Source organism: Chenopodium album, chromosome 10 (genome assembly GCF_948465745.1).
Source record: "Chenopodium album chromosome 10, dcCheAlbu1.1, whole genome shotgun sequence".
Lineage (NCBI taxonomy): Eukaryota > Viridiplantae > Streptophyta > Magnoliopsida > Caryophyllales > Amaranthaceae > Chenopodium > Chenopodium album.
The window spans coordinates 45,748,295-45,774,685 of NC_137843.1; the positions used below are offsets into that span (position 1 = coordinate 45,748,295).

The 26,391-nt window shown below is 36.0% G+C and overlaps 2 protein-coding genes across 2 annotated transcripts; one reads left to right on the forward strand and one right to left on the reverse strand.

Moving 5' to 3' along the window:
- Positions 1-3,172: 3,172 nt before the first annotated feature.
- Positions 3,173-4,734, forward strand: LOC145563983 (uncharacterized). Its single transcript, XM_081624354.1, has 2 exons — positions 3,173-3,992; positions 4,433-4,734. The coding sequence occupies exons 1-2, from the start codon at positions 3,408-3,410 to the stop codon at positions 4,610-4,612; spliced, it is 765 nt and encodes a 254-aa protein (XP_081480480.1). The 5' UTR covers positions 3,173-3,407; the 3' UTR covers positions 4,613-4,734.
- A 1,224-nt stretch (positions 4,735-5,958) lies between these two features.
- Positions 5,959-24,936, reverse strand: LOC145562474 (serine/threonine-protein kinase STY17-like). The gene is made up of 16 exons (XM_081622769.1): positions 24,545-24,936; positions 24,317-24,431; positions 22,859-22,956; positions 22,626-22,751; positions 22,455-22,509; positions 22,131-22,241; positions 21,440-21,490; positions 20,712-20,872; positions 20,522-20,629; positions 11,999-12,072; positions 11,087-11,262; positions 7,784-7,879; positions 6,842-6,922; positions 6,608-6,661; positions 6,387-6,521; positions 5,959-6,287 (listed from the first exon to the last, which is right to left on the reverse strand). The coding sequence occupies exons 1-16, from the start codon at positions 24,742-24,744 to the stop codon at positions 6,258-6,260; spliced, it is 1,671 nt and encodes a 556-aa protein (XP_081478895.1). The 5' UTR covers positions 24,745-24,936; the 3' UTR covers positions 5,959-6,257.
- Between the last annotated feature and the right edge of the window lie 1,455 nt (positions 24,937-26,391).

The window sequence follows — 26,391 nt, forward strand, 5'->3', positions numbered from 1 at the left end:
GCATCGGAAAATCTCTTCTGACGATTTTCGACGGAATTTCTGTCGATAAAGGTCGTTTTTCCTAAAAAATCATTTTTGACAAACGGTTCTGACGGAAATTCCGTCGGAAATGGGTTTTTCGACGGAAAATAAGATGTTTCCGACGGAATTTTTCCATCGAAAATGGGATGTTTTCTAGTAGTGCTCGAACATGACCCGACCTAAGATGAACCGATGCCCGAACATAACCCATCAATTATTGACCTAGACCGAACCTAACCCAAACCAGAGATTGACCCAAACCTTTTTTAACCCGTTGAAACCAGAAATCAACCCAACTTGTTACTAACCCGATCCGAATTTAACATGACCTGTTACTAAACCAACTCGAATTTAACCCGACTTTTTTTTAACCTAATCGAAACTTGATGTAACCCGACCCGAATAATAATGCAATTAACTTAAATCGACCCGAACTGAGCTAACTCGACCCAAGCACTCAAATTGACAAATACGGAGTATACCTTTAACATTACTTACACATTGATTCCTTAAATCAACTTTCCCACACCACACACATATGTTAACTCTTATGCTCTTATCTAATATATATAGCTATTAATCCAGTTTAGCACATTAATGCTTTAAAATGTATCCTTAGTTAATTGAGAACGATTTTAATCCGAAACATAAAGCTAATAACAAAGAATTTTGAACAAGTATCTAAACAAAGTTAAGAACTTAAACTAGAGTTCTCTGAAAAAGACAGTAAAAAAAAAAAAAAAAAATTGAGGCAGGTAACACACTTGAACATTTTTGAGGTCTTATCTTAAATTTATATGAACTCATTAGTTCGAATTTAAACTTATATAAAATTATTTATTCAAAAATAAGTGGAAAAAAATGTAGTTTAAACTTATTAGCTCAAATATGAACTTATCTAAAATTATTTCTCTTACAATATATGAAGAAACCGATAATGATTAAACTTGAACGTCAATACATGAATTGTCAACAAATCGACCCGAAAAATGTACCCGAATCCGATATGACTCGACCCGAAATCAACTAGAGACTTGGATTAACCCAATATTTGAGACCCAAACCCGAACATGACTTGACCTGGAATTGACCTGACTTGACAGCTCTAATAATAGATCGATATCAAAACACGAAAACTTATCGTGAACAATTGTAATAGCTTTATAATACTAAGTGTTTGTAATATGTTATTTACAGTACTTTTGGCTTGTAAGATGCATGGATTATTTTTTATTTTTTTTTTATTTTTGTAATTTCACAGATAATTAATATATAGGTTGACCCACAGGCTCAAAAATCATGGATCCGCCATTAGTACCACTATCATTTAACGACAACAATTAAAAAAAATGGTCTTATGGGGTCCACCTAAATTGAACCTTAATCACCCACCACTCCCCCCCAATTGAATCAAACTAGCCACCCACTATTGGTTACGGTTCGATGGGGGAGTGGTAGGTGGTTAGGGTTCGGTTCAGGTGGAAGAGTGGTGGATGGTTAAGGTTTGGTTTAAGTGGGCCGCACAAGACGATTTTTTAACCTTTGGCGTTAAATAGTATTGGTACTCAAACAAATTTTTAAACAATTAGTTGTTTTTTTTAAAAAAAAAGTTATTTAAATGGTAGTTATTATAAACTAATATAAATGGTAATGGTTCACAAGAAATTAAACTTTTTTTTACAAGTGTCCTTATTTGATCAGCGTATTAGTCAGTGCATAATTCATCACCAAGATTAGTAATAAGAATAAAATATTAAAAGTTGATATTCGAAAATTATACGCTCAAAGGATTTTAACATGTGTTCATACGACTTTATATGATCTTATGTACAAAATACAAATATTGCTTAAAGTGGTGCACATGACTGGTATCAAAGTCAAAATGGAGCATTTAAAAGAACGTAGGGAGTATTTAATGAATTATCTAAACTTATCTTTTTTTAATCCGAATCATTTTATTTGTCTGAATTTATTTGGATTTGTTTAGGTTGGCCCAAACCTTGGCATAATTACCATTAAAATGACGAAGATACCCTTTATTAGGATCAAGTCTACTATGATCAAGTCCATTATTCCTGAACTTACCCTTAATGACACAGTTTCTAATTTACCCCTGATTCAACCAAAAAGTACAATTGATGCCCTATTCACTTCACATTAAAAAAAAAAATAAAAAAAAAAAAAAATCAGTTTAGTAAAAAAAAATTTATCTCCGTAAAAATAAATTCAGATTAGTAAAAATAGGTAATTTCAAAAAAGAAATATAATAGAGAATCAGTAAAAATAATTTTAGTTCAATAAATTAATTTAAGTTCAATTTAAATAATTTAAGTTTTTCAAAAGTAATTTTGGTTCATTAAAAATAATTTTAGTTCGGCGAAAATAAAGTGAAGTGAACATGGCCTAGTTAAGACATGTAATTTTTTCCGATTTTCTAGACTATCTCAACTTTCTCTTCCTAGAAAGTATTTTTTGACTTTACCATCGAAAGGACGTTCTTAGGGAAACTTAAGGTCCTGTTCTTTGCTATGTCTGCTTAACTATGCTAAAATTTGCTCAGCTCAGCTAACACATACTTTGCTATGCTCAAAAGCTCAAAAAATAGGGCAAATCTTTTGCAGACTCTCAAACGCTTTGGAATGGACAACTTTCAACTTCTCTAGCCAAGACACAAAAATTAGATTATTCCCAAAATACCCCTTACTGTTAAAAAGTTTTTTGTTCGGGAATCAGGTGGCACCATGCGTGGAGATAGGCAACAAAAGGCCATGGTGAAAACTAAGTGCCCCTGCCAACTTGATGAAACAAGAGTGGCTCCTATCCTCTCTTCCCGTCATGAACATGCACTTGAAGAAATCATAATTTCTGTTCAAAATGCTTTTCTTGATGAAGTAAATGGCACTCTGCACTTGAAACTAAAATTAAAAAAAAAAAAAGCCATTCTGCTAGTCATTCACCATTTCACCATGATTTGGAGCAATTATCTCGGCCCACATAATATTACAATATAGCCCAGGTCCATTCTTTTCGGCCCAAGTACAAACCATATATTAAGCTTGGGCTCCTTCCAATATAGGCCATATCCACCCACCTTTAATTTACCACCTTTATTATTGAATCTTTCAAACTCATCATATAATCATGTCATTTTCCTTCCTTTAAAAAAAAAAAAAAAACCACCAAACATCCCACCACGTCCTTCTAACAAACAAACAAACCCATAACCAACATAAACATGCAACGCACTAACAACATTGGCTCCCTCAAAAATACATTTTATCACACTTTTTTCATCATTTAAACATAATCTTAATTCTTATTTTCCTAAACATTCTCTTAATTGGTGTTCATCTTATCATTATTTCACATCCCTAAACTTATTTATCATGAACATAAAAAAGCTTAAAGTACCCAAAAAAATGAGGGTAACAAGTATGTCCTCAAACAAATTTAGGGGTATGAAGGTGAGTAGAAGCATCAAGAGCATCAAAAAACTTGACATTAAGAAGAGGTTCCCTAGTCTTAGGAAACGAAAATCTGTTGGTGGCACAAGTGGTGCAGGTGCTGCTGGAGGGGCTAGTGGTGGTGCCGGTAGGGTGGGAATTCGTCGTAGTAGTAGTAAGTGGATTTCCTCAGTAAGGAAAAAGATATTAAGGCCTAAATTCCCTGGTCACAAAGGAAGAAACAAGAATATCATTATCATTCACAATAACACAAGTATTACTGGGAATGAAGATGATAATAGGACTAGTTGTGCTACGGTGATCAAGGAGATTAGCTCCGTGAAAGAGGAGGATGTCACCTCCATTGACTCGGCTGCTCCACCGCCTCACGATCAAGCGAGTAAGGAGGAGGAGACAACGACAACAGAGGAGCAGGAAGAGGAGGAGAGTAGAGCTGGTTCGGAGATCATGAAGTTAAGGGAAGAGATGGCTGCTGTCCACATTCAATCTCTTTTCAGGGGTCATTTGGTAATACTATACCTTCAATTCAATCATTATTCTAATTTAATCATCTCATGAATTCATGATAAATGTTCGGATATTTTTTTAGATATTTTTTGTTATATTTTTTCTTTTATTTAACCTAGCTAATTGTTAGCTTAACATTCAATCATTTGTTCGATCACTATAATAATCATTAGTTATTGGGTTATAAGTCATTTTAAAATAAACCAGACTCACTATATAATACTCCTTAAGATTCAAGAACTTTTAGAGTTGACAACGTTTATGAGAAAGATAGAAAGAAAAGTGTCATAAATGCACTTTTAGTTTAGACTCCCTCCTTCAAAATTCTAACGTATTGATTTTTTTAACTATTTCATCAAAATCTTCCATTAAAGTTGTTATTAATGAAACAATTTACGTATTTAATTTATCCATTTTTGGGGTGGCTTACATGCACACAGGCAAGGAGAGCAATTAGAGCATTAAAAAGCCTAGTCAAGCTACAAGCTGTGGTTCGCGGGGCGTGTGTGAGAAGGCAGGCTCGTATTGCATTGCATTGTATGAACACAATGGTCCGTCTGCAGGACCGTATTCGAGCACGACAGCTCCTTTGTAGAGCCAGTGATGCAATTGAAGCTTGATCATCTATTCAAGTTGTTCTATTATTGACTATTTTATATTTCAGTTGAAAGGAAAAGAAACTATTCGATTTTCAGTGTACAACGTTCTTTTACCCATCTTAATTAGTGGGTAACATGTTTGATATGAGTCATATGACTATTCTTAATTTTGACATATTTCCATATACTAGTACATAGTAACAACTAATATTTCAATTTTTTTATAACACGTTATTGTAGTTCAAAGTTCTAATAATATTATACTATGAAAGAAGAAAATTTCTCATGTTGATTTCGTTGGAGTACGGGAAAAAATTATCACGCTAAGATGTTTAGTTTTACAAAAGAACAACTAAAAAAAAGTTTAAATAAACTTCAAGGTATAACTAGAAGAGGTTGATGTGATAGAGTCGGGATAAAAGCCCTCTTTGCACTAAGGAGTGGTATCAATGATGTATGAATTAAAATACAAGCATGAATTGTGAAGAATTTAAATACTCCTCACAACTCACAACCCTCTCGTGTTCAATCTATAGGGAATATACTCGACAATAAACGAAACAATATATAGTTTAAGATAATACGAATAGAACAATCAAACTCATCTAGATAAGCCACATTGCACTTAATCATAAAACCACACAAACAGAACGAAAAGCCCTACGCGTGCAAACCAAAAGCTCACATGCAGGCCTGAAGATTGAGCGTGTAGTAATTGAAGTTGCTCGTGCAGAAAAATGATCCCTCAATTTCAATTGGCTGCAGCATGGTTTTAAGCCTACGGGCTCTTATATGAGCAACAACGTGCACAACATACATATTTTTGTTTTGCAAGGATTGATCTTCTCTCTACATGGAACAAAGCTTAAAATTCCAATAAATTCTGAGGAAAGTAGAGGACTTTTTGTAGCAAGTAACACGGGTCTTCAAGAGAGAACTAACCCGACCTATATACATGATTTGTTGCTCATTAATCTTTTTGTAAATATTAATATCACACTTCTCAATATCATAATTAGGGACATTTATATGCAAATGAGCTAACAGCTCAAACAAGATAATTTTAGTTTAACAATGTCAGCCTTAAAAAAATTTTGGAGATATTTCCAGTAAAACTAGTATTATTATGAATTTTAGACTAAAATGATTTTAGTTTTCTTTTATCTAATATTTAAAAGTTTTGTGGGCACATGTTGCATCTCAAGTAAAAAAAAAAAAAAGGTAAAAAAAAAAAACCGTCAGATAGTAAAATGATTAAAATTTGGTTTAGATTGGAGATTATTGGAATTTGAGAAGATTTTTTAAATTTGGACTAGAGTAACTCGACTGGACAAACAAAAAACAAAAAATGGTTCAGACAAACTTAATTATCCAAATCCAAAAAGCAGTCCATTTAATTAGCATTCTTTAGTCTTAGATACAAGTGGATATTCACACATTCAGAATATGTGTACATATATAGCCTACATGTTGGTCGACATATATATCTACAAATAGCATCTCTCTCTGCCATGCGAGTTGTTAGTCAGTTTCAGTAGGATCCATTCCATTTGTTAGTCACGCAAGATATTATACAATCTAATGAAAATACTATACAATCTAGTGAGACAGATCTGCATCGTTTCCGAAGGGCACACTTGATAAGAAGCATTTTTTGGGAAGAAGATTAATTTTGGCAACTATCAACTTCTACGACCTGTGTTGACAGAAAAACCATCTCAAAAAGACTAAAATAGTACTCTGTAATAGAGAAGAAATGTGATTATCCAAACCCTATAAAACCGCTAGTGCCTACCTCTTTGGCTAATTGCTGCAGGACCCCAGTAACTTCCGAGAAATTGGGTCTAAGAGTAGGGTCCAGGTGCCAACATCTCTCCAGCAGATCAGCTAGGTTCGAATGAACATGCTTTGGAATAGCAGGTCGCAGCCCCTAATAATCAGGTTTAATATAGTAATTATCAGATTAGACAGGTAACACTAGTTGCCAGTGTTGATCAGAATGGAGAATATTTTTACCTTTTGGACTACTCCAATTGCAGCTTGCAATGGGGTCAAGGAAGAGTATGGAAGCTGGTAAATAAGATCATAAGAAAGTTACTGCTAAATTTGGTACTAAGATGAGCTCATGCTATATAAAAAAGATGTCCGGCAATGGTACATTTGGAGGCCAAATGGGGTTGCATTGAAGCAGAAAGGGGGAGGAGGGGTGAAACAACGAAAAAAAAAAGGATTTAAAAGAAAAAGACTTACTTCGCCAGTAAGAAGCTCCCAGATTACTATCCCAAAGCTAAAGACATCTGCTTTATGGTCATAGGGTTTATGTCCAATAACCTAGAAATCATAAAACCAGTTGGAGCAACATAAGCCAGAAAAGTCATGTCACAAAAAAAAAAAAAGTTGAAGCCAGCCAGCCAGAGATGTAGAAAAAAACCTCCTAGTATTATGACGGAACAACTTAAGCCTTTGGTGTAAAATCAATTATGTTGAGAAAGGGCAAAACAAAATGGTATGTTCCTGTTAATAATTTTCAATCTTTGCTGCTTTTTTAATTGAAAATTGAGGCTTTTAGTGGATAGAGGACAAGAGTAAAACCTGGGAAGATTATTAAGAAGTATTACAACCAAATCAATCCACCACCACAGAACAACCAGTGGAGCAAAAGTTCTAACCCAAGGCAAGCACAACCTTCCTTTCACAGGGATAATGAGAAATTTGATTATTTAATGTACACCTGTCAGGTTTATTTGGGACTTAGATACAACAGCATCTATCTGAAGCAGCAAATAATCATACTAAACAGTGGTTGGACAGCAGTGACTTGGACTGAGTATAAAGTTCTGTCACATAGAACACAAAATGTAATTTCCATACCATTGCAATAGGTATCCAGCCAACTCCAGTCAACAGCAAAAAGACGGATAAAGTAAACTTAATTTGCTCAGTTTTTCTGAATGGGTAATATCCATTGATTTAATTATGTTCCAGCAATCATCCCTTTTCTACAACACAGCAATCAGAGTGGATATCGAATTTTAATCAAAACAAATTTCTCTTAGCACGTCATTTGCTTTTTTTCTTTAGAAAATTTCTTTTACAATTTACAACCTGATCTCATTTCCTTTGCTTATACCTGAAGTTTAAGTAATCTCTAAACACGACACAAATATATGAAGATAATAGAATCATAATTACCTCTGGGGCCATCCACCTATAAGTTCCTGTTTCAGCTGTCATGACTCCCGATTGTGTCTGTACTTTAGCAACTCCAAAGTCAGCAATCTTAACAACCTGCAGGAAGCAATGTTATTCAAAGATAACTTAGATCAAGAACCCCCATAGAGTAAATACTTAAATTTATCTTTGAGGACTCAAGAAGCACGGAGCAAAGGATGGAACAATCTAATAAAATAGAGACTGAGAACTACAACAGAAATCAAGAAGCTGATTGGTTCACCAAATTCAGAAAAAACAGATAATGTTGACAACACTCCAGATCATAGAACCAGGGGCATGGCAAAGTTTTACGGGGCCCTGTGCGATTTCAAAAAATCGGGGCCCTTATTCGAGAATTGAAGAAAAACCTACTAATATATACTTAAAAAAAATATTTAAGAAAATGGCACAGCATATATTAAAATTAGAATAAATCAATCAATTGGAAGAAAAATAATACAGACTCAATTATACTTTAAAATTTACCAACAGTCCACAGTAGAAAGACAATGAATTTTTAATTGAAGCAAAGAAACATAAAGTATTTGATTAAATTTCAGATAATTGGATGATTAGATCTTAAAGCAATCAATCAATCAATCAAAGCCTTAATCCCAAAAGTGGGGTCGGCTAACATGAACCAAATTTGATTATTCCGTGTAGTCATCAACATAAATCTTTCTCCTCCATCCCTTACGATCCAAAACTTCATCCTCACGTAAATCCATGCACTTCATATCCTTCCTCACTCCTTCCAACCAAGTCATCTTTGGTCTCCCTCTTCCTCGTTTAATCCCTCCATGGTCCCACTCTTCCACTCTTCGCACCGGTGCACCCTCGGGTCTCCGTCTTACATGTCCAAACCAACGCAGACGATTTTCCCTTAATTTATCTACAATGTCCGCCACACCTACTTTCTTGCGAATAACCTCATTTCTGATTCTATCTCTTAAAGTGTTTCCACACATCCACCTTAACATGCGCATTTCCGTAACCTCCATCTTTTTAATATGCTCTTTCTTAGAAGCCCAACATTCTGTACCATAGAGCAACACTGGTCTTATGGCAGTCCTGTAGAATTTTCCCTTCAACTTTAAGGGAATGCTGCGGTCGCATAACACTCCCGTGGCCGCTCTCCATTTAAGCCACCCTGACTTAATCCTGTGGGTCACGTCTTGATCAATGTCACCATTCTTCTGGATGATCGACCCTAGGTACTTAAAACATTCACTCATGGTCAAATCCTTTCCATCCAAACTCACCACTTCATTGCTTGTCCCCCTCTGAGTGCCAAAACGACATACCAAATATTCAGTCTTACTCCGACTTAGCTTAAACCCTCTAGATTCCAACCTTTGCCTCCATTGCTCCAACTTGACATTAACCCCATCCTTAGTCTCATCCACCAAAACGATATCATCTGCGAACAGCATACACCATGGAACCTCATCTTGAATTGGTCTAGTTAATTCATCTAGAACCGTTGCAAAAAGAAAAGGGCTTAATGCAGACCCTTGATGCAATCCGATTGTAATAGGGAAATCTTTTGTCAACCCTCCGCATGTCCTCACATTTGTTGACACATCCCGATACATATCCTTAACTAGGTCTACATACCTTCGTGGGATACCTTTCTTCAACATTGCCCACCAAAGTATCTCTCTTGGCACCTTGTCATATGCCTTCTCTAAATCAATAAAGACCATATGAAGATCTTTCTTCTTTACCCTATAAAACTCCATCATTTGTCTTATCAAATGGATTGCCTCCATAGTAGATCTCCCAGGCATAAAACCAAATTGGTTATCTGAAATGCTTGTGCATGCCCTCAACCTTTGTTCAATCACCCTTTCCCACAACTTCATAGTATGGCTCATAAGCTTAATTCCTCGATAGTTAGAACAATCTTGAGCGTCTCCTTTGTTTTTATAAACCGGGACCAAGGTGCTCTTCCTCCAATCTTGTGGGATCCTTGTAGCCGTCCATATCTTGTTGAAAAGGTTTGTTAACCAATCAATACCAATCTTACCCAAACACCTCCACACCTCTATCGGGTTTCCCGCCAGTGGGTTTCCCGCTGCCAGTCCCAAGCCTGGATAAAGGAGGAGGGTTACGGTAGGCCAGTGACAGCCAGTATAAAACTTCGTCACATCCCATGACATGAGCCAAACAGATAGATCTTAAAGCAATGAACAATGAAAAATTAGAGGGGTGAGAAAATAAAGACTAAAGAGGAATGTGAAAATAAGTTAGCAAAGGTGAATGTTGGATGGTCTAAGAAATGCCAAAAAATTAAAATGATAATACCCATCTAAACCAAAATATTGAGAATGTTAAAAATAAATAAATAAGTACAAACGAATAAGTGGAGTACAGTTGTACAACCAAAAGGAAACAAAATTTTCTTAAAAAAAAGGCATGAGTCGAACCCGTGAGTCCTGCAACATTGGACATTGCCTTTACCACTGATCTACCAACTTAGTTCTAGATATCTATCTTGTATAATAAAAATATATACTGTATATAATTTTGGGGCCCCTTATATTTGGGGGCCTTGTGCGGCCGCACCAGTCGCACTGCCCCAGCGCGCCCCTGCATAGAACTGAAATCTTACGAATATTGTTGCCATGTCAGGAGTCCATTGATGCATAGGAGCTAGGAAACCTAAACTAAGGCACAGCAGACAGTAAAATGTTTCCATGCAATCACTACCGTTCATTCAACTGGATGAACAGCCCCAAAACAGCTTTAATAATAAAAAATTAGGAAGAGAAAAAAAATCTCACATACCTCAAAAATTCATATCTACTTTATCCTTGCCTCCTAGAAGAGCTTCATAGCACTCACGACATCCCTTCTCCTTCCTAAAAATGACCAATACTAATGGCCACCTAGATATTCCTAGTCATACTAGATCTAAGAAAGTAAGGAGTATTACCATTTGGCGTCATCATGCAAGAAAGTCTCAATATCATATCCTAAATCCCCAACTCCCACACTACTTGTACAGAATGATACAAAAGTCCATCATTGGCGAGAATAATGACCAGACTACCACAGTATATTGGAATAAAATTTTAAACATGATAAATATTATTGAGGGCCATTGTGCCACAAAAGTAGTGATTCTCCAACATATAGTGTCTTTGCCAACGGAAATTAGTTGTTGATATAAAATCAGACATAGTCACATAATTACATTCTGCTCCCTTACTAATCCCTACAACTCCCTCTGCGAAATGTTTTTACAGATCATGTGATTGCAAAGGTAAGATGTCTTACCCCATCTTCTCCCATAAGCAGATTGGCAGTTTTAAGGTCTCTGTGTACAATATTATTCTGGTGGAGGTACTCCATTCCCATGGAAACATCAATAGCTGCCCTGAGTATTGATTGTAGTTTGAACACACCCTTTTTCTTATGCATGAAATCATACAAATTCCCTTTTGGCATGAATTCTGAAAAAAAAAAGAGGGGGAAAAAAATAGATCAATCAGAGAAAAAACACGCTTTAGAAAAAAGAATCAGTCTGCAACTACTCTCCTACTGAAGATTCAAAGCAACATCAAGCAAAATAAGAATGCCAAAATACTGATCAACTTTGGAATGCCAATCTTACACTTGGTAGGTAGCATGTTTACCACAAACACTCAAGAAAACAGACACAGACGCCTCTACCATACACTGTTGGCTAGATCAAAGACCTGTACGTATCTGTAAAATTACAATTTTAGTTGTCTGAGAACCTTTTACTGAAAGAGAAGACTAGACCTATATGTATCTGTATTACAATTTTAGATGTCTGAGAATCTTTTACTGAAAAAAGAAGACTAGACCTATACGTATCTGTATTACAATTTGCAACCCCTAGAACAGAACGCCAAGATTAAGGAAGCAAAGTGGCAATCTGAAAGGTGAAGATAATAATTGCACCAAGGACTGTACAAAAGTAAATGTCTATACATCATCTTATAACATTTATAGACTAGCTAACAAAATGAGCAAAGCATTTTCCATTCACGACATTAAAATATAAAATCTAGTTTTAAGTTGAATGCAATTTCTTCAATACATTCAGTACTTAACACAGCACGATGAAGATAGCTTTAGAATATAGAAATTCAATAGTACTAGAACTTGAAACTATACTTGAGCAATTCAACAAAACAAATGAATATTTTCACAGGACATTACCAGTCACAAGGAAAAGATTCGGAGGTTTTGTACAAGCACCTATAAATTGCACAACATTCTTGTGCTGAAGTTTCCTACAAGATGAACAATAGTTATAAATAACATGTTAATGAAAGACACTTGTTCTCCTTAAACAATAACCCTTGTCTCACATTAACCCCAGCTCACTTAAATTACATACATGACTTAAGCATGTAGGGCTTGACCCCCACTCCTTTCTAAAAAGTGCCAAGAGGATAGAAAATCTACAGACAGATTGGCCTAAGGTAGAATATATAGAATAACACATGACTCAAGGCTGATTTCAAATGAGAAATAATTTATATAGGTACTCTTGTTTTGCTCTGTGTACCAGAAGACCAAAGGAACTGGCAGGTACAAATCACTTTGACTATTTGTTTTAGTGATTAGAGAACTAGCAAAGGGAAGAACGTAGAAATGATAAGATTATCCACATACGCTTGAATAACTCAATCCTAAATTCAAGTTCAGTATCTTCTCTCCGTGTTCAGATTAAAAAGCCACATATGTTAATTAGCACCTTAGTTTGCATAAAAAAAAAAATAAATAAAAAAAAAAAAAATAGCACCTTAGTTTGCATTTAAAAAAAAAAAAAATTAGCACCTTAGTGGTAAGGTATCTTCAACAAATAATGCACAAGCACCCATGAGTTTATAGCTCATAAGGTGTAGCCGTGTAGGCAATAACACTGGAAACATATGGCAACTTTCAAGGATCAGAATAAGCAAGAAGAAAGAAATGGCAGCTTGACCTAATAAAAACTCAATGACCAAAGTCAACTGTTGACCTTCGTCACCTATGAAATGCGCACTAGACTCAAGTTTGATTATGCCTGAATTAGTGCAACAGAAACAACCCTTTACTTTCATATCCTCAGAAGAAAACAGGGTGAAGCATTACTGTACAGACGCAATGCTTTCAGCTCATGATTAATTAAAGCTTGAAAGCATAATAACAATAGAATTTGGATGACTTTGACCTGCTCTCGATCATATAACTCTGTATTTCTGTTCCATTAGTGTTTAATGCAATTTACTTTGCAAGTAATCTTGACCATCTCATCCTTCTATTTCCATAATAGAAGTGACTCATTTGCAAAAGAAATCTTCATCCATTAATCTACTTTCAGCAAAATATTTTACACCATGCCAAGCCTCAACTAATGTGACTTATGAGCTCCTACATACAATCTTCAAATTTACAGTCAGCTAGCTACCTTATGACAACATTAAATAGCACAGTTTTCATTGAAGCAGTGTACAAATAAACGTAATGCTTTCATAAGCTCATTCCTTAACATCACATTCAAGATATAGTCTGTCACTTCTCTTTTAGACTAAAACATCTCATCACATTTAAAAAAAAATAAAAATAAAAAATGCACAGTGCCATCGTTCACAAAAGTCCAATCTGTCAAACTTAAGCTTAAGAAAGATTAACTTCGCAAATACGAGCAAACAGCAGAATAGGCAAATAGGCAATTATCCAACTTTGGATAACTATGGAATGGAGAATGTATCACTTAAGGGTCTGTCATTTCTTTCTTGTAGTGTTAAATAGTGTCCAGTTTGATTTAATACATATTATGGAAACAAGAAATGCAGAACAGTACCCACTATGGGTCCAGAAGAATGGTATGCTAGATTATAGATCTGATTAAATTTTCTTTATTTAATAAAGAGTGCAATTGTGGGAGAAGATTTTCGGAGGGGTACTAGAAAAATAAAGGACAAACAGTGAATGGGTGAATTCAAGTAAAAGGCCATCCCACAGCCTAATGAGAAAATATCACTCTCCCTTTTTCTTTTTTCAATAAACAAATTAATTTTTTGTTGATAAACAAATTAATATCAGATCACCCAGTCTAGTTCCTTAATAAATCTAATAGAAAAGAAAAACAGTGTTCCAAGGCTACAAAAAAGACTATTCCTAAATTAATACTCGACATTAAGGCATCTCAATCCAAGAATCCAGCCAGCACGGGAGAATGGACCAGGACTTTCTCATGCAATCTGAAAGAAATTACTCAGGAAGAAGGATTATATAGATGAAGGCAAAATAAAGAATAGACACTCACCCTTGCCATTTATGTATTTTCTCTCCTTCATGAGTCTTAACTACTTCCTCTCCCCCACCCCCTTGTCTCCCCTTCCCCTTCTCTAAAGTGTAAGATTCACAATTTAAATCATTTTTCCTTGCAACCTGAGATGTGCGACAAATTACACTATTTATTTGTGATAAGTAGTAATAAGTTGTATTTCAGATAAATACTCAGGTATCATTTGGTTTTTCATGAATTTCCTTTTGGCCATGTTGTTTGGTTGACATTAAAACTAAAAAAGAGAGGAAGTTACAACTCATGGGAAGTACAATTTCCCACAAAGCATTGGAAGTTATTCACCCATCCCTTGGTCATTCACAATTCCTAAGATTGACAAATTCCCACATGACAACCAAACAAATTATTGCAATTCCTAGGAATTTTATAAAGGAATTAATTTCCCATGCTTTAGAATTATCCATAGGAATTTCTCTCCTACATCAACCAATAGAGGCCCCAAACTAGAAACCACCTCTACACAGTCATAACTTTCTAGGGGCATATGGGTAAGGTAACAAACATCTGCTTACATTAGGAGAAATTTCGATCCATTACTATTTTTACTAGCCATAAGCTACAAGTATCCTCATCTTTATGTCCCTTGCAAGACACCTTTCTTCAACTGACAGCATAGGCCATATATGATAGTTTCTTCTTTCTATTCCACTGCCCTGGTGTTTCTTAACCATTGGTTATTTGACTATAAACCTTCTATTGTTAGATGTATGGCAATGGGAAATAGGGTATGATTTCCAACCTCTATCTTTACCAACAGATCTTACCAATTTAAGTTTTGAAGTCGTGAATTTCTGATAAGATAGACTTGTATAATTCCACTCACCTTAAAGCGCTAGCTCTATAATTCTACTAATTACATGTTCAGCTCTTCCACCCCACCCCTTCCCCCCTCTCCCAAAACTTTTACGGTGTGTTTGGATAAAGAAATGGGAAAGAAAAGAAGAGGAGGGAGGGAGGGAAGAGAAAGGGAGGGAAGGGAAGAAAGATGACTTTTCCATTCAAATCTCTCCATTGTTGGAAAGATCAATTTCTTACAATATAATCCCTCCATTTCTCTCTCCTTCAATTCCCTTCCTTATTTGTTATCCAAATGACAAATAATTCATCCCCCCATTTTCCTTCCGTTCCTTTCTCTTCATTTCCTTCAATCCAAACAAAGTGTTAGACAACCTACTCTTTTTGGTGGAGAGATCTTCCAAAAGAAAAGATTGCCTTTGAAGGCTATAAACTTATCTGCCGATGACAAACCTATTTCATATATTGGATATGAATCAGCTAAAAGATCAAAGCCTTAACGTCCTTCTATACTGTAGCCTGTTTCATAAAAACCGGCATCACTTGCAATGTTGAATGATACCGTAAGCTCACATGAGTCCATAAGAGTCGAGAACATTGTGACAAGACAATGAATTTCTTTTCTTTCCTGCAACGTACAAGATCAACCAGCATAAGATGATTTTAATAATGGCTTTTTCACAATGTCACCATGCCATGCACTTCTTACTACATCTTTATCTTTGTATATACATGGCGCATCAGTGATTAGCCATCCAAACAAACACATGTTAGGTCCTAAAGAAGAATGAACTGTTACCACCTAGATTCATATTTGGGTCTGATATGCCTCCATTAAACATGCAAATAACCTTTCCATGCCCAGGAAAAGAGGTGGAGGAGGGAGCGATTATCAGAGAGATATTTCCCTTCGGCAGATCCGGGACATGTCAAGATGGTAAGGAATTCTAGATCTAGATCATGGAAACAGAGAGAAGAGAACAGACAAGTTCTGATTCTAGGGAAGATATTCTGACACTTGAAGACCAAAATATTACATCCCAACTACTGTTACTAAGCCAAAATCTTGATTTACAAATCAAAACTTCTCTTTCAGAATCAGTTCGGTGAAAATTTATATAGTGCTACTGACTTTTCTGTGTGGCAAGCAATTTTTATATTGATTATGCATGGTATTATTTAGCTTCTGACTACCTACAGTGAACTAAATGTCAAATAAAAGTTAGTAAGCTTAAAGCCCTTGTATTTTTCTCCTCTTTCACTCCTTTAACTTTCTAATTCCTCTGTTTTCCCTAAATCCCAAAGATGCTGAATCTAAGCTTCTTGTTACTTCCTAACCATATTATATGTATAGCACGCAAAGATCCCAGGAACAATGGTTTGGTATTTGATTGACTGCTTCATCAGGAACGTCACTACCCTAATTACTTCAACTGGCTCTGTTTTAATTGGGAGTGGACAAATGGTTTTCTGAAAGATACAACTATGTACTAAAAAATTAGGGAAGAGGTAACTTTACATGGAAAAATTTCAGGAGGGGCCAGCCCCCAATGTTGACAGCATTAGTCCGGACACTAGGTCGTAGAGTTCGTTTTTGGGGTCTAGGAGGGGTTGGTCGAGTCTCGAAGGTATTCCTATTGGGTGTTCTTCGATATTGTGAGGTGATTTGCACCGGGATTCACCAGGCCCGTATACTTGACGGGACAACAATATCATTCATCGGGTCATATGTACTCGAGGGGACATGGTGCATCGGACGATGAGGACATAGAGGAGAAGGTTCACGATCTTCATGTGTCTCCTCTATGTCCTCATCGTTCGATGCACCCGGCGAATGATATTGTTAACCCGTCGGACGCAGTGAATGCTTGTGCAATCACCCGACAATATCGGAGACCTACATAGGAGTACCCCGGAGATCCATCCAACCTCCCAAGAAAGGCGCTGCGACCCAAAACTCATCTTGCCAACACGGTTGCCTCCTGAACACGAGACTGAAAACGAGAAGTATCTATCTTCCTCCTAACCAAAACGTTAAAGCGTTGTGATATAGCATGACGATTTTTTACATACATATAATAACAAATAAAACTAAATTAGAATAAATAATTACCACAATCTAAAACATAAAAATCTCAAAACATTAAGGGGTCGTTTGGTTAGGGGTATTCATCAGAGGGAAAGGGAATTAATTGATTCCCTTTGTTGTTGTTTGTTAGGTTTTTTTCCCAATTCCTTTACCCTCTTCATTCCCCCAAATCCTTCCAACTTGATTCCCCACCCCACCAAGGTATTTTTGTTCCCATTCCCTAGCCACCAACCCACAACCACCCTCCTACCTACACACACCACCGGAAACCATCCACAGCATTGTTGTTCCACTCGTCGACGCTTTACCGCCCCTCCCCCAGCAAACCTTTCCCTTCCCCAGCCACGCAAAACCCTAAAAACCCTTCACCTCCCCGTAAAACCGTCTTTTGCCCCTCCCCCAAACCTCGAACCCCCCTTGGGTGTTAGGAGGGGTGAACGACAATTTTACGTGGAAGAGGAAAGGTTTCTAGGGTTTCACTATTGCTGACTGGGGGAAGTTTTTTGGGGGGAGGGGAAAGTTTTGCAGGGAAGGGGTGGGAGAGGTGCAGGGAATGGGTTATGGCCGGAAAAAGTGGGAAGTGAAGGAAATAGGTTGTTGTGTGGTGGTGGGACCGGTAGCTTGTTTCTCTTTGTTTTTTAAAACAAACAACATAGTAACAAACAACATAGTAAATTTGAGGGGTTTTCATTCCATTCTCCTTTTTCTTTGTTCATTCCATTCTAAGTTTAAAAGGCGCGCCTAGACGCAAGGCTCGTTGAGGCGAAGCCTCTTGGGCTTTAGCTAATGTAGGCGCAGGAGCCTACAAAAGGCGTGGGCCTAGTGCGCCTTTGCATGAGGCACAAGGTGCACGCCTCATGAGCTTTACAGTGTTAGGCGCTGAAATCAGTTTTTTTTTTTAAAAAAAAAAAAAAAAAAAAAAAAAAAAAAAAAAAAGCATGTGCTTTGAGAAGGTAAATTAATATAGAAAAAAAAAAATGAAAATTAAAAAACTTAAAAATAATCAAGGAGAGAGAAATTTACAAAAGATCCACAAAATACAAACCCTAAATTAAGGAGAGGGAGGTCAAAAAAGCCTCCTTGCAGCCACCGGTCCCATAGCAGCCACCGTCCAGGGAGTCCTTTCAGCCAGACTTTAACGATTTGGGGATTGAGGTTTGGGGGAGGGGCAAACGATGGTTTTACGGGACATTAATATAGGATTGATAGGATTCTATCGCAGACCGATTCTATGGATGATCCAGATGGGTTGGGTGTATTAGGATCGTAGAATCGTTATCGATCCTACCGATCCTATGCCCGATTCTACCGCAGACCGATTCTATGGACAATCCAGATCAACTGGGTGTATTAGGATCGTAGAATATTCTACGATCCGGATCGCGATTTTGATAACTATGGGGATCGAGGTTTGGGGGAGGGGCAAACGACGATTTTACAGGATATTAATATAAGCTTATTTTGTAGAACACACTCAATTCTACAAAATAAGCTTATTAACTTTTATAGAAGAGACTCATTTGCAAAAGAAGGTAAATTAATATAGGATCAGTAGGATCAATAACGATTCTACGATCCTATGGCCGATTCTACAAAATTGTATATTAGTCCACTAAGATAAAAATGTTCCTTTTAAGCTTATTTTGTAGAATCGGTAGAATCGGCCATAGGATTGTAGAATCGTTATCGATCCTACCGATCCTATACGATTCTACCGATCCTATGGCCGATTCTACCGCAAACCGATTCTATGGACAATCCAGATCGACAGGGTGTATTAGGATCGTAGAATCGCACGATTCTACGATCCGGATCGTGATTTTGATAACTATGGCCTCGCGCCTTTTAATACTAAGATTCCGTTCTGTTTACCCCGTGCAAACCAAAGGACCCCTAAGTAGTTTTCCCTCAATGCTTTGATTAAAAGCCTATTTGGGTATTTCAACTGGAATTAAGGAGGTTTTAGATTCTTTATAACTCATGATTGTAAGTACATATGTGCATGTGGGTTTGGAGAGAGGGAAAGAAAAAGTGGTTGGGAACTAGTGAAGAGATGGAGAGAGAAAATGTTCAGAATTGATGTTAAAAAGCATCATTCGTACAAATGTCAAAAAGCATCATTATTTCAAAAAAAAAAAAATGGATGACATACGGAAAAAGGGAATATTATAGAGCCAAATAACATTAGTATTTTATTGTGCTTATAAAACACTACTATTTGAGCTTGGACATTTGTGATTATCAAAGCGAGCTCTGACATGATATTAAGGTTCGAGCTCCATACTTTTACATAAATTTTTAAATAAAGCGGTTGACTATTCAAACGGTTTACCTTCAAACATGGTAGTCGACTAGGAACCAGATAGTTTTTCTTATTGTACTCATTAAAATATTTGTTCTACATTCTAACAATTACTCTACAGCAAATCCAGTAAGCACAACTTAGCCAAAAGGAGGGTTTAGCACAAAAAGCTTTAAAACACAGAGATAAAAGACAAACACATGACAAAGAAAGCTTTTAGGCGGAGAGGGGGGTCAAAGGCTTAGCAGAATAGACAACAAAACTATAGCAAAAAGATATTCCCCCTATTTTTTCTTTCTTTTTTTTTTTTTTTTTTTTTTTTTCTCCTACCCACATATTGCAAAACCTTGTTTATAGGTGAGTGTAAGAAAAAAGGGGGATATTGCAACAGAAACGAAGAATATAGGTGGGTGGGTGTAAGAAAAATGTGGATTAAGTATGAGAGAGTGTGAAAGAAGGGATAAATATTGTGGGGTAAGATAGTAATACTTGTTTGCCAAAGAATAAAGCAAAAGGGAATGGAACACGCACACAAAGAGTATTAATAAAAGGGGATATTCAGTACAGTACTCTTGAGTTTTTCAATATTTCATTTGATTGACCAAATTATATTAGTTCGCATGGTAACCACTACTATAGACAAAATGTCATGAGCTAAGAGTCTAATTCACTCCAATTCCAATATAGACAATCTTAAACACTTTACATGTAGTTAATCAAATATTAGCTCTATTCTCTCTTGCTTTCTAACATTATCCTCTCCTGTAGTCTATGGAAAGCATCACCAACCACATCAGAAGACACTGACATTGTAAATTGGTAACATGCACAGAAAGTCTCACAAATCCACACAGAGATACTAAGTCCTCAAACAGATAGACCAACACATGCCTCCTCTCTTTTAAGTTTGGAAGTTAAATTGAGTGTGTTCAAGAAAATAAAATTTTGATTAGGAGCATTATGGAAAATTCAACTCACTTAGTATAAATAAAATAAAATTTACACAAAATCCTCTCAAAAAAAATTTATTAAATAAATAAACTAATAGTCAAAGAACTAAAGAAGCATTTCTAGAGCAAACCTAATAATAAAGTTAATGTAGAAGCATGACACAGAACTTGAAGAGAATGAACATATTTCAGACAATACAGTGAGGTACCCATTAAAAAAAAAATTCCAAAAAACAGAGATTACCACCTCATTATTTTAACTTCTTGGAAGAAGTCTTTAACCACATCTGTATTAATGTGCTCAGACTTAAGAACCTTGATTGCAACTTCCTGAACACAGTATGTCCCTTTGTACCTGAAAAGGCCAAATCATTCAATCATATAGAGTTCACGCCAATCATAGCACTGCTTTAAGATTTTGAGACAAGAAAACCTACAAATCACCGTGTGAGCCAGATCCCACTTTGTATCCTACTTTTAGAAGGCTCTGATCAATTTCAGCGTCATCAATTTTGTTTGTTGTTCCCTTTATGTTTCTAGGACCATATTGAACTGTTTCATGATGATGGTCACTAACAGCTTCTGACGAAAGGGGATCCTTTAGAAACAAAAAGGCTCTACATTAGCACTTTGATGCTGAGATGAAGAAGCTTTAAAAAAAATCCTAAACAGACACTTTCCATACAGGAATTTAAGCCTTCATAAAGTCTGAAAATAGAAAACAATCTTAAAGTTCCAATGATAGTGTTGCTATAGGATCTCTCAATCTCACAAAATTGATATACGCTACAAGACCTATCACCATTGCATATAAGCAATCAAGTAAAGTACTTGTGTGAATTTTAAAAACCAAAATGAAAATCAGTTTTCTGTTATTACAAAACTATAAGCTAGAATATGAAAATGTCACCAAGCAGGCCCTACACTAACGATATCCTTAATCTGACTAAATCTCTACCACCTCCATCATTTAGCTTAACATTTTACATGCCAATATTTCCAATCTTGAAACCAAAACAATATTAAGCTGACAAAGCTGGTAAAATGCAGAAACCTGCAAAGTCACATAATGATCATGTCCAAGTAGTAAAACAATGTTCACTATATGGCATCAAGACAATGCAATCAAAAGGAAAGGCAGATGTTAACACCACCCAGGATTTACCTTCATTTTTTGTATTTCATTGCCCAGTAAACTTCTAAGCTGTTCAGTTTCCTGATAATATAAAAACAAATGTTCAAAACGGCAGACTGAAGCTAGCCAGTTAAGAAAAAAAAAAACATGACATAGCAACAAGTCATTGCAATGGCTACGACCACCTCCCAATATGATTTATTCAGATCCTAACATTTTATGTACTTGGATATCTTAAAAGTGCGTCGACAAAAACTTGTTCAAATGTTGAATTATAGAAAGGACATGCAGTAAAAACATGAGGACCTAAGTTCAATACCTATCTATAAAGCAAGGTCAGTTCAATCTCACTACATTTCTCCTCACTTTTGAAAGTCATACTATAACCAACTTTGAATTCAGAGTCTCAGATAAACCTTTAGCACAACAGGGAATAAATAACAAGTACAACACACAACAACCTTGAGGTCTTGAGGATGAGGAACTAATTGCTGCTCAAGGACTTACATAATATTGGAAAATAAGACCCAACGAAGAAATGAGATATAAATGGTATATTGGAAGATAAACAAAATCTGGATCACGTTCCAAATTGCAAAATATAACTATGATCCCATAGTAGTTAATGCAGCCATAAGAGTAAACACCACACTGTGGCTTAAAAGATGCGTGGTAAAAAATAAATAAATAAATAAGTGCCTAACAACTCTACTGATCATACCTCATGCGGCCAACCATCAACCACAAAAACATCTAAAGAGTAGCCATCAACTGTGGAAAAGGCATGGGCCTCTTGAATGTTCAGGCTCATCTCAGATAATAAGGAAGTCAGCTGTAGGACAGAAAAACAACAAGGTTGACTTTTTTAATAAACTGACAAACATGTACCCGTATTACGAAGCCAAATTGATTATTAAAATTCCAAATTACGTCATTGAGGCTTCAGGCACAATTAAAAACTTCATATGTTGAACATTGCAATGTGAAAATACAATAGCTGTAATGAAAATCACCCCTGAAAACACAGCTTGTAATATTAAACTACCTGATTAAGGAGTTTTGGTTTGTCAATAGTAGAAAAGGTGATTTCATGCATTGCCCTGATCAATATTAATATGGAGAAACAGTAAGTAAAATATGAAGAAATATAATGAGACTAAGGCATAAATATTCTGATAAGGACTATGTTATTATCAGAACACCTTACACATATTACCTTGTGGACTGCAAGATGGTAGCATTTACAAAGCTATCTTTATCCTCGACATCATATCTTAGACCATGAGTCTCGAGACTTTGTAATGAACTGAATGTAGGTGGTGGGTGCAGGCTGAGTGAGAGTCTACCACCATTACCACAAAATGTAGCATTAGTCAAATGAGTAGGTTTACCAAATAAGAAAAAATCAGAGTTAAAGCTGGAGTTCAAGATGGTCACAAAGAGCAATACCCCAGACCAACAGAGTTCTTGACAGAACCATGACTACCTTCATCCATAGAATGTGAATTGAAAGAATCACCAAAATGTCCATTTGTAGTGAGATTGACCTGTATGATTTGAACAATCAAATAAGAATGCATCAAGATGCAATTTATGGCCCTAAAGCCCTATATTGTTCATCACGTATCCACTTATTTCAAGAACAATAAGTTTGGGTAAGATACCATCAGGATAGATAAGTTCTACAAAGGGTTAATAAGGGCTAACCAAATTCAATTTACCACTAAAAAAAGTTATAATAAGGTCTAATAAGTTCAGTAAGACAAGTGTCCGGCCAATAGTACACATCCTAAATATTTACATCAGTCAAGGAATCATTACAGCAAAACTCCTCTGATCCTTCAATTGGAAGCGCACGAGCCCCTAAAGCCACAGAACAATTGGTGCCTTGGTGGGCTTCTGAAGTACAGGTACTTCTAAAAAGACCCATATCAGTATCGGATACATTTTGGGTACAGCAACAATATGGGTACTCCTTGGGTATGTCCTCAAATCATATCCATAAAATGGGTACATTAACGAATTTGGGTATGGTCAACGCTTGTTTTGGGTACATTTCAGGAACATTTTGGCAAAAATATAAGTACCCCTTTAAAAAAAGGGACAAAAATATTAGTTAGGTTTTCGCCCTTAAGTTTCTTTTTCCAAAGTCCAACACATGTGGCTCTGCAGTTTTACCATACTTCCATCTCCGGAGGTCTTCTCCACATGTTTTTCCGGCATACTCTGCCAACTCTGTTAAGTTCTCTATCCTCTCTCAATCTCTCACTCGTTTCTACTTCTTTTCTACACCATTTCTACTACTTTTCTCCAGCGAGCTTCTCCGCCATAATCCTTTGAAACAGAAACCTATTAATGGATAATATTCTAAAATGGCCTTTGCTTATTCACCAATATGATTATGGCCACCCACACCACAACACAAATCCCCCTACAACCAATACCTTAAGTACTTTGTTTTATCCAGGCATCCATCACTTCTTGCTGCACAATGAACTTTCTAGCCCAAATAAACGAGATTTGACAATCAAATCAGGCTTCAATTCAGGCAGCCCCTATAGTTACTGGTGTTTCTGATGAAGGATTAATTTGAACCCATAGCCGATCTAGAATTCAAGATCTTTCTAAAAATGGATAAACCTTGATTGAATTTGGCACCAAAATCACACTGATACTTCTAGTTACCATCAATAGGAATTAAATAAATAATCAAAAACCAATTAAAAATGGATGAGGTGTAAAATCACGATACTAATCTAAACGCATACTCGAATTTGGCACCGGAATCCTGAAGAATATATAGTTTGTTTTGAATTAGGAATAAAGTCATGACCACTGTTCAAAGTCCAACTTTGAAAAAATTCCATATAAAAGTCAATTCAACAAACAGTTGTAGAATTCTTTCACCTGTACAACACGGACGTCATAAGCAAGTATATTAGGAGGCTCTTCCGCTTGACGCAATAATCTCAAATGCGTCAAAACATCTTCTGCTCTCTCCACATTCACTTCCAATGCATATCTTACACCAAAAAATTCAATAAATTACACCAAAAAAAACTACGAAAACCTAGAAGTCGAAGAAATTATGAGAGTTACACTAATCAGAATCTTGAAGAAATGAAGAAAGTTTACCTAGCAGGAAGACGATTGAAGTGAGCCCAAAGCTGATCGTCAAACCCAGGAAGTTTAGCATCACAACAATCAGAATCTTGAAGCCTACGAAGAACATCATTAAACACTTCCAGCTTCAAATACTGATGATTTCTCGGCGTTTTCGGCGAAAAATGAAGCGGTCTACTACTACAACTCTCAGTATCATCATCAATCGCCATTAACGAAGCTTCAAATTCTTCGAAAAATTCAAATTGTTTAAACTAGTGAGCTAAAATCAGTGTAACAAACACTGAAAAAAAACTAATTAATAAATTCTGGAATTGGAAAGGTTGATGATTCTGGAATTAGGGAAGGGAGATTCTGGGAAGAGGAGAGAGGGGAATCTAAGTAGGTGAAGGTGAGGGGATGATACTATGTGGGGGAGGAGAGAGAAAATGGGAGATGTCGTTTGCGAGAGGGGTGACCGAAGACTGGGTCCCATCCTTCGTGGCATGGATAGAAACAGTCCCACAATTACGGTGACATGGCCTATTCAACTTTCATTATGTTTGTAATTAAAATCAGTCTCGTATTGGCTTATCTAAGGGATATTTGTTCGTGGACTTTCATTATGTTTGTAATTAAAATCAGTCTCGTCTTGGCTTATGTAAGGGATATTTGTTCGTGGTAGGCCAAACAAGTTACATTTTGTGTCGACTGTTCGAGTGTCTGACAGTGTTTCATACACCGTACTCGTGTTTTAATTGGTTCTCTCTCATTCTCTCTGTTTCGTATTAATTACAATACTCACTATATGAGTGTAATTAGGCGTATAGCTGCTATTTGTTTGGAATGCATATAAGAGAACTAATTGGTAAATTCACTTAATTTTTGTAATTACTTATTGCTATAATGGTATTTTTAATGTACTATTATACTTATAATAATATTTTTAATGTATTATATACATGTATTTTATGCTACTAGAGTATAAATTGTTTTAGTAGTACTATTTATAACCACTATAGTTAATAATGGTACAATATATGTACTACTAGATGGAAAAAATTATCACAACTCTTTTGTCTTATACCTGCTATTTACTTGTCATGTAAATAATAGTTATGCGTCAATACTTAACCTGCACTATATATTGTATAAGGCAAAAGCTAACAAACGCCCCGGGAATGTTGGATAAGCTAGCTAAAAGTAGAAAGATTAAATTAAAATGAACATTAATTACATCGATCGACGCGTGATTTTGTCATGCTTTCCCAAATTAATACCATTTTAGGCAATATTTTAAATGCTTATCCAATGCCCCGTGGCATTCGTTAGCAAGATCCATTGTATAATACCCTATACTTTTTATGTCTTAAATGCAACTTACTTTCTTTGCACACAATTTAAGGAAGAGAATAAGTAACGTAAACCGACAAATTAATCAAAATAAATTATTCATACTTAACCATTCTCTAATCTTGGTGTAAAGCGTATCGAAAAGGTGCATTGCATTTAAAAAAAAACAAATGAAGTGTGTTTCAAGAAACTATTAAATAGGGACTAGCTATATGGAGAATTTTATAATATATAATTGTGCTCGTTTTATTCACCTTAAAATATTAATATCCGATAAAAATAATTTCAATTTAGTAAAAACAGTTATCTTAAAGAAAAAATATAATGAAGAATTTGCACCAAAAAAAAAAAATCAATAAAAAAAAATGGTTTATGTAGAGAAGAAATCGAGCCCCCTAGGCGATTCCAAGGGTGGGGGAAAAGAGGGGGACGCTTTCGAGGGTTAGGAAAGGGAAGGGGGCGTTTAACGGGGCAGGGGAAAGGGAGGGGAGGTTTTGGGGGCAGGGGAGGAAGTTTTCGAGGTGGGG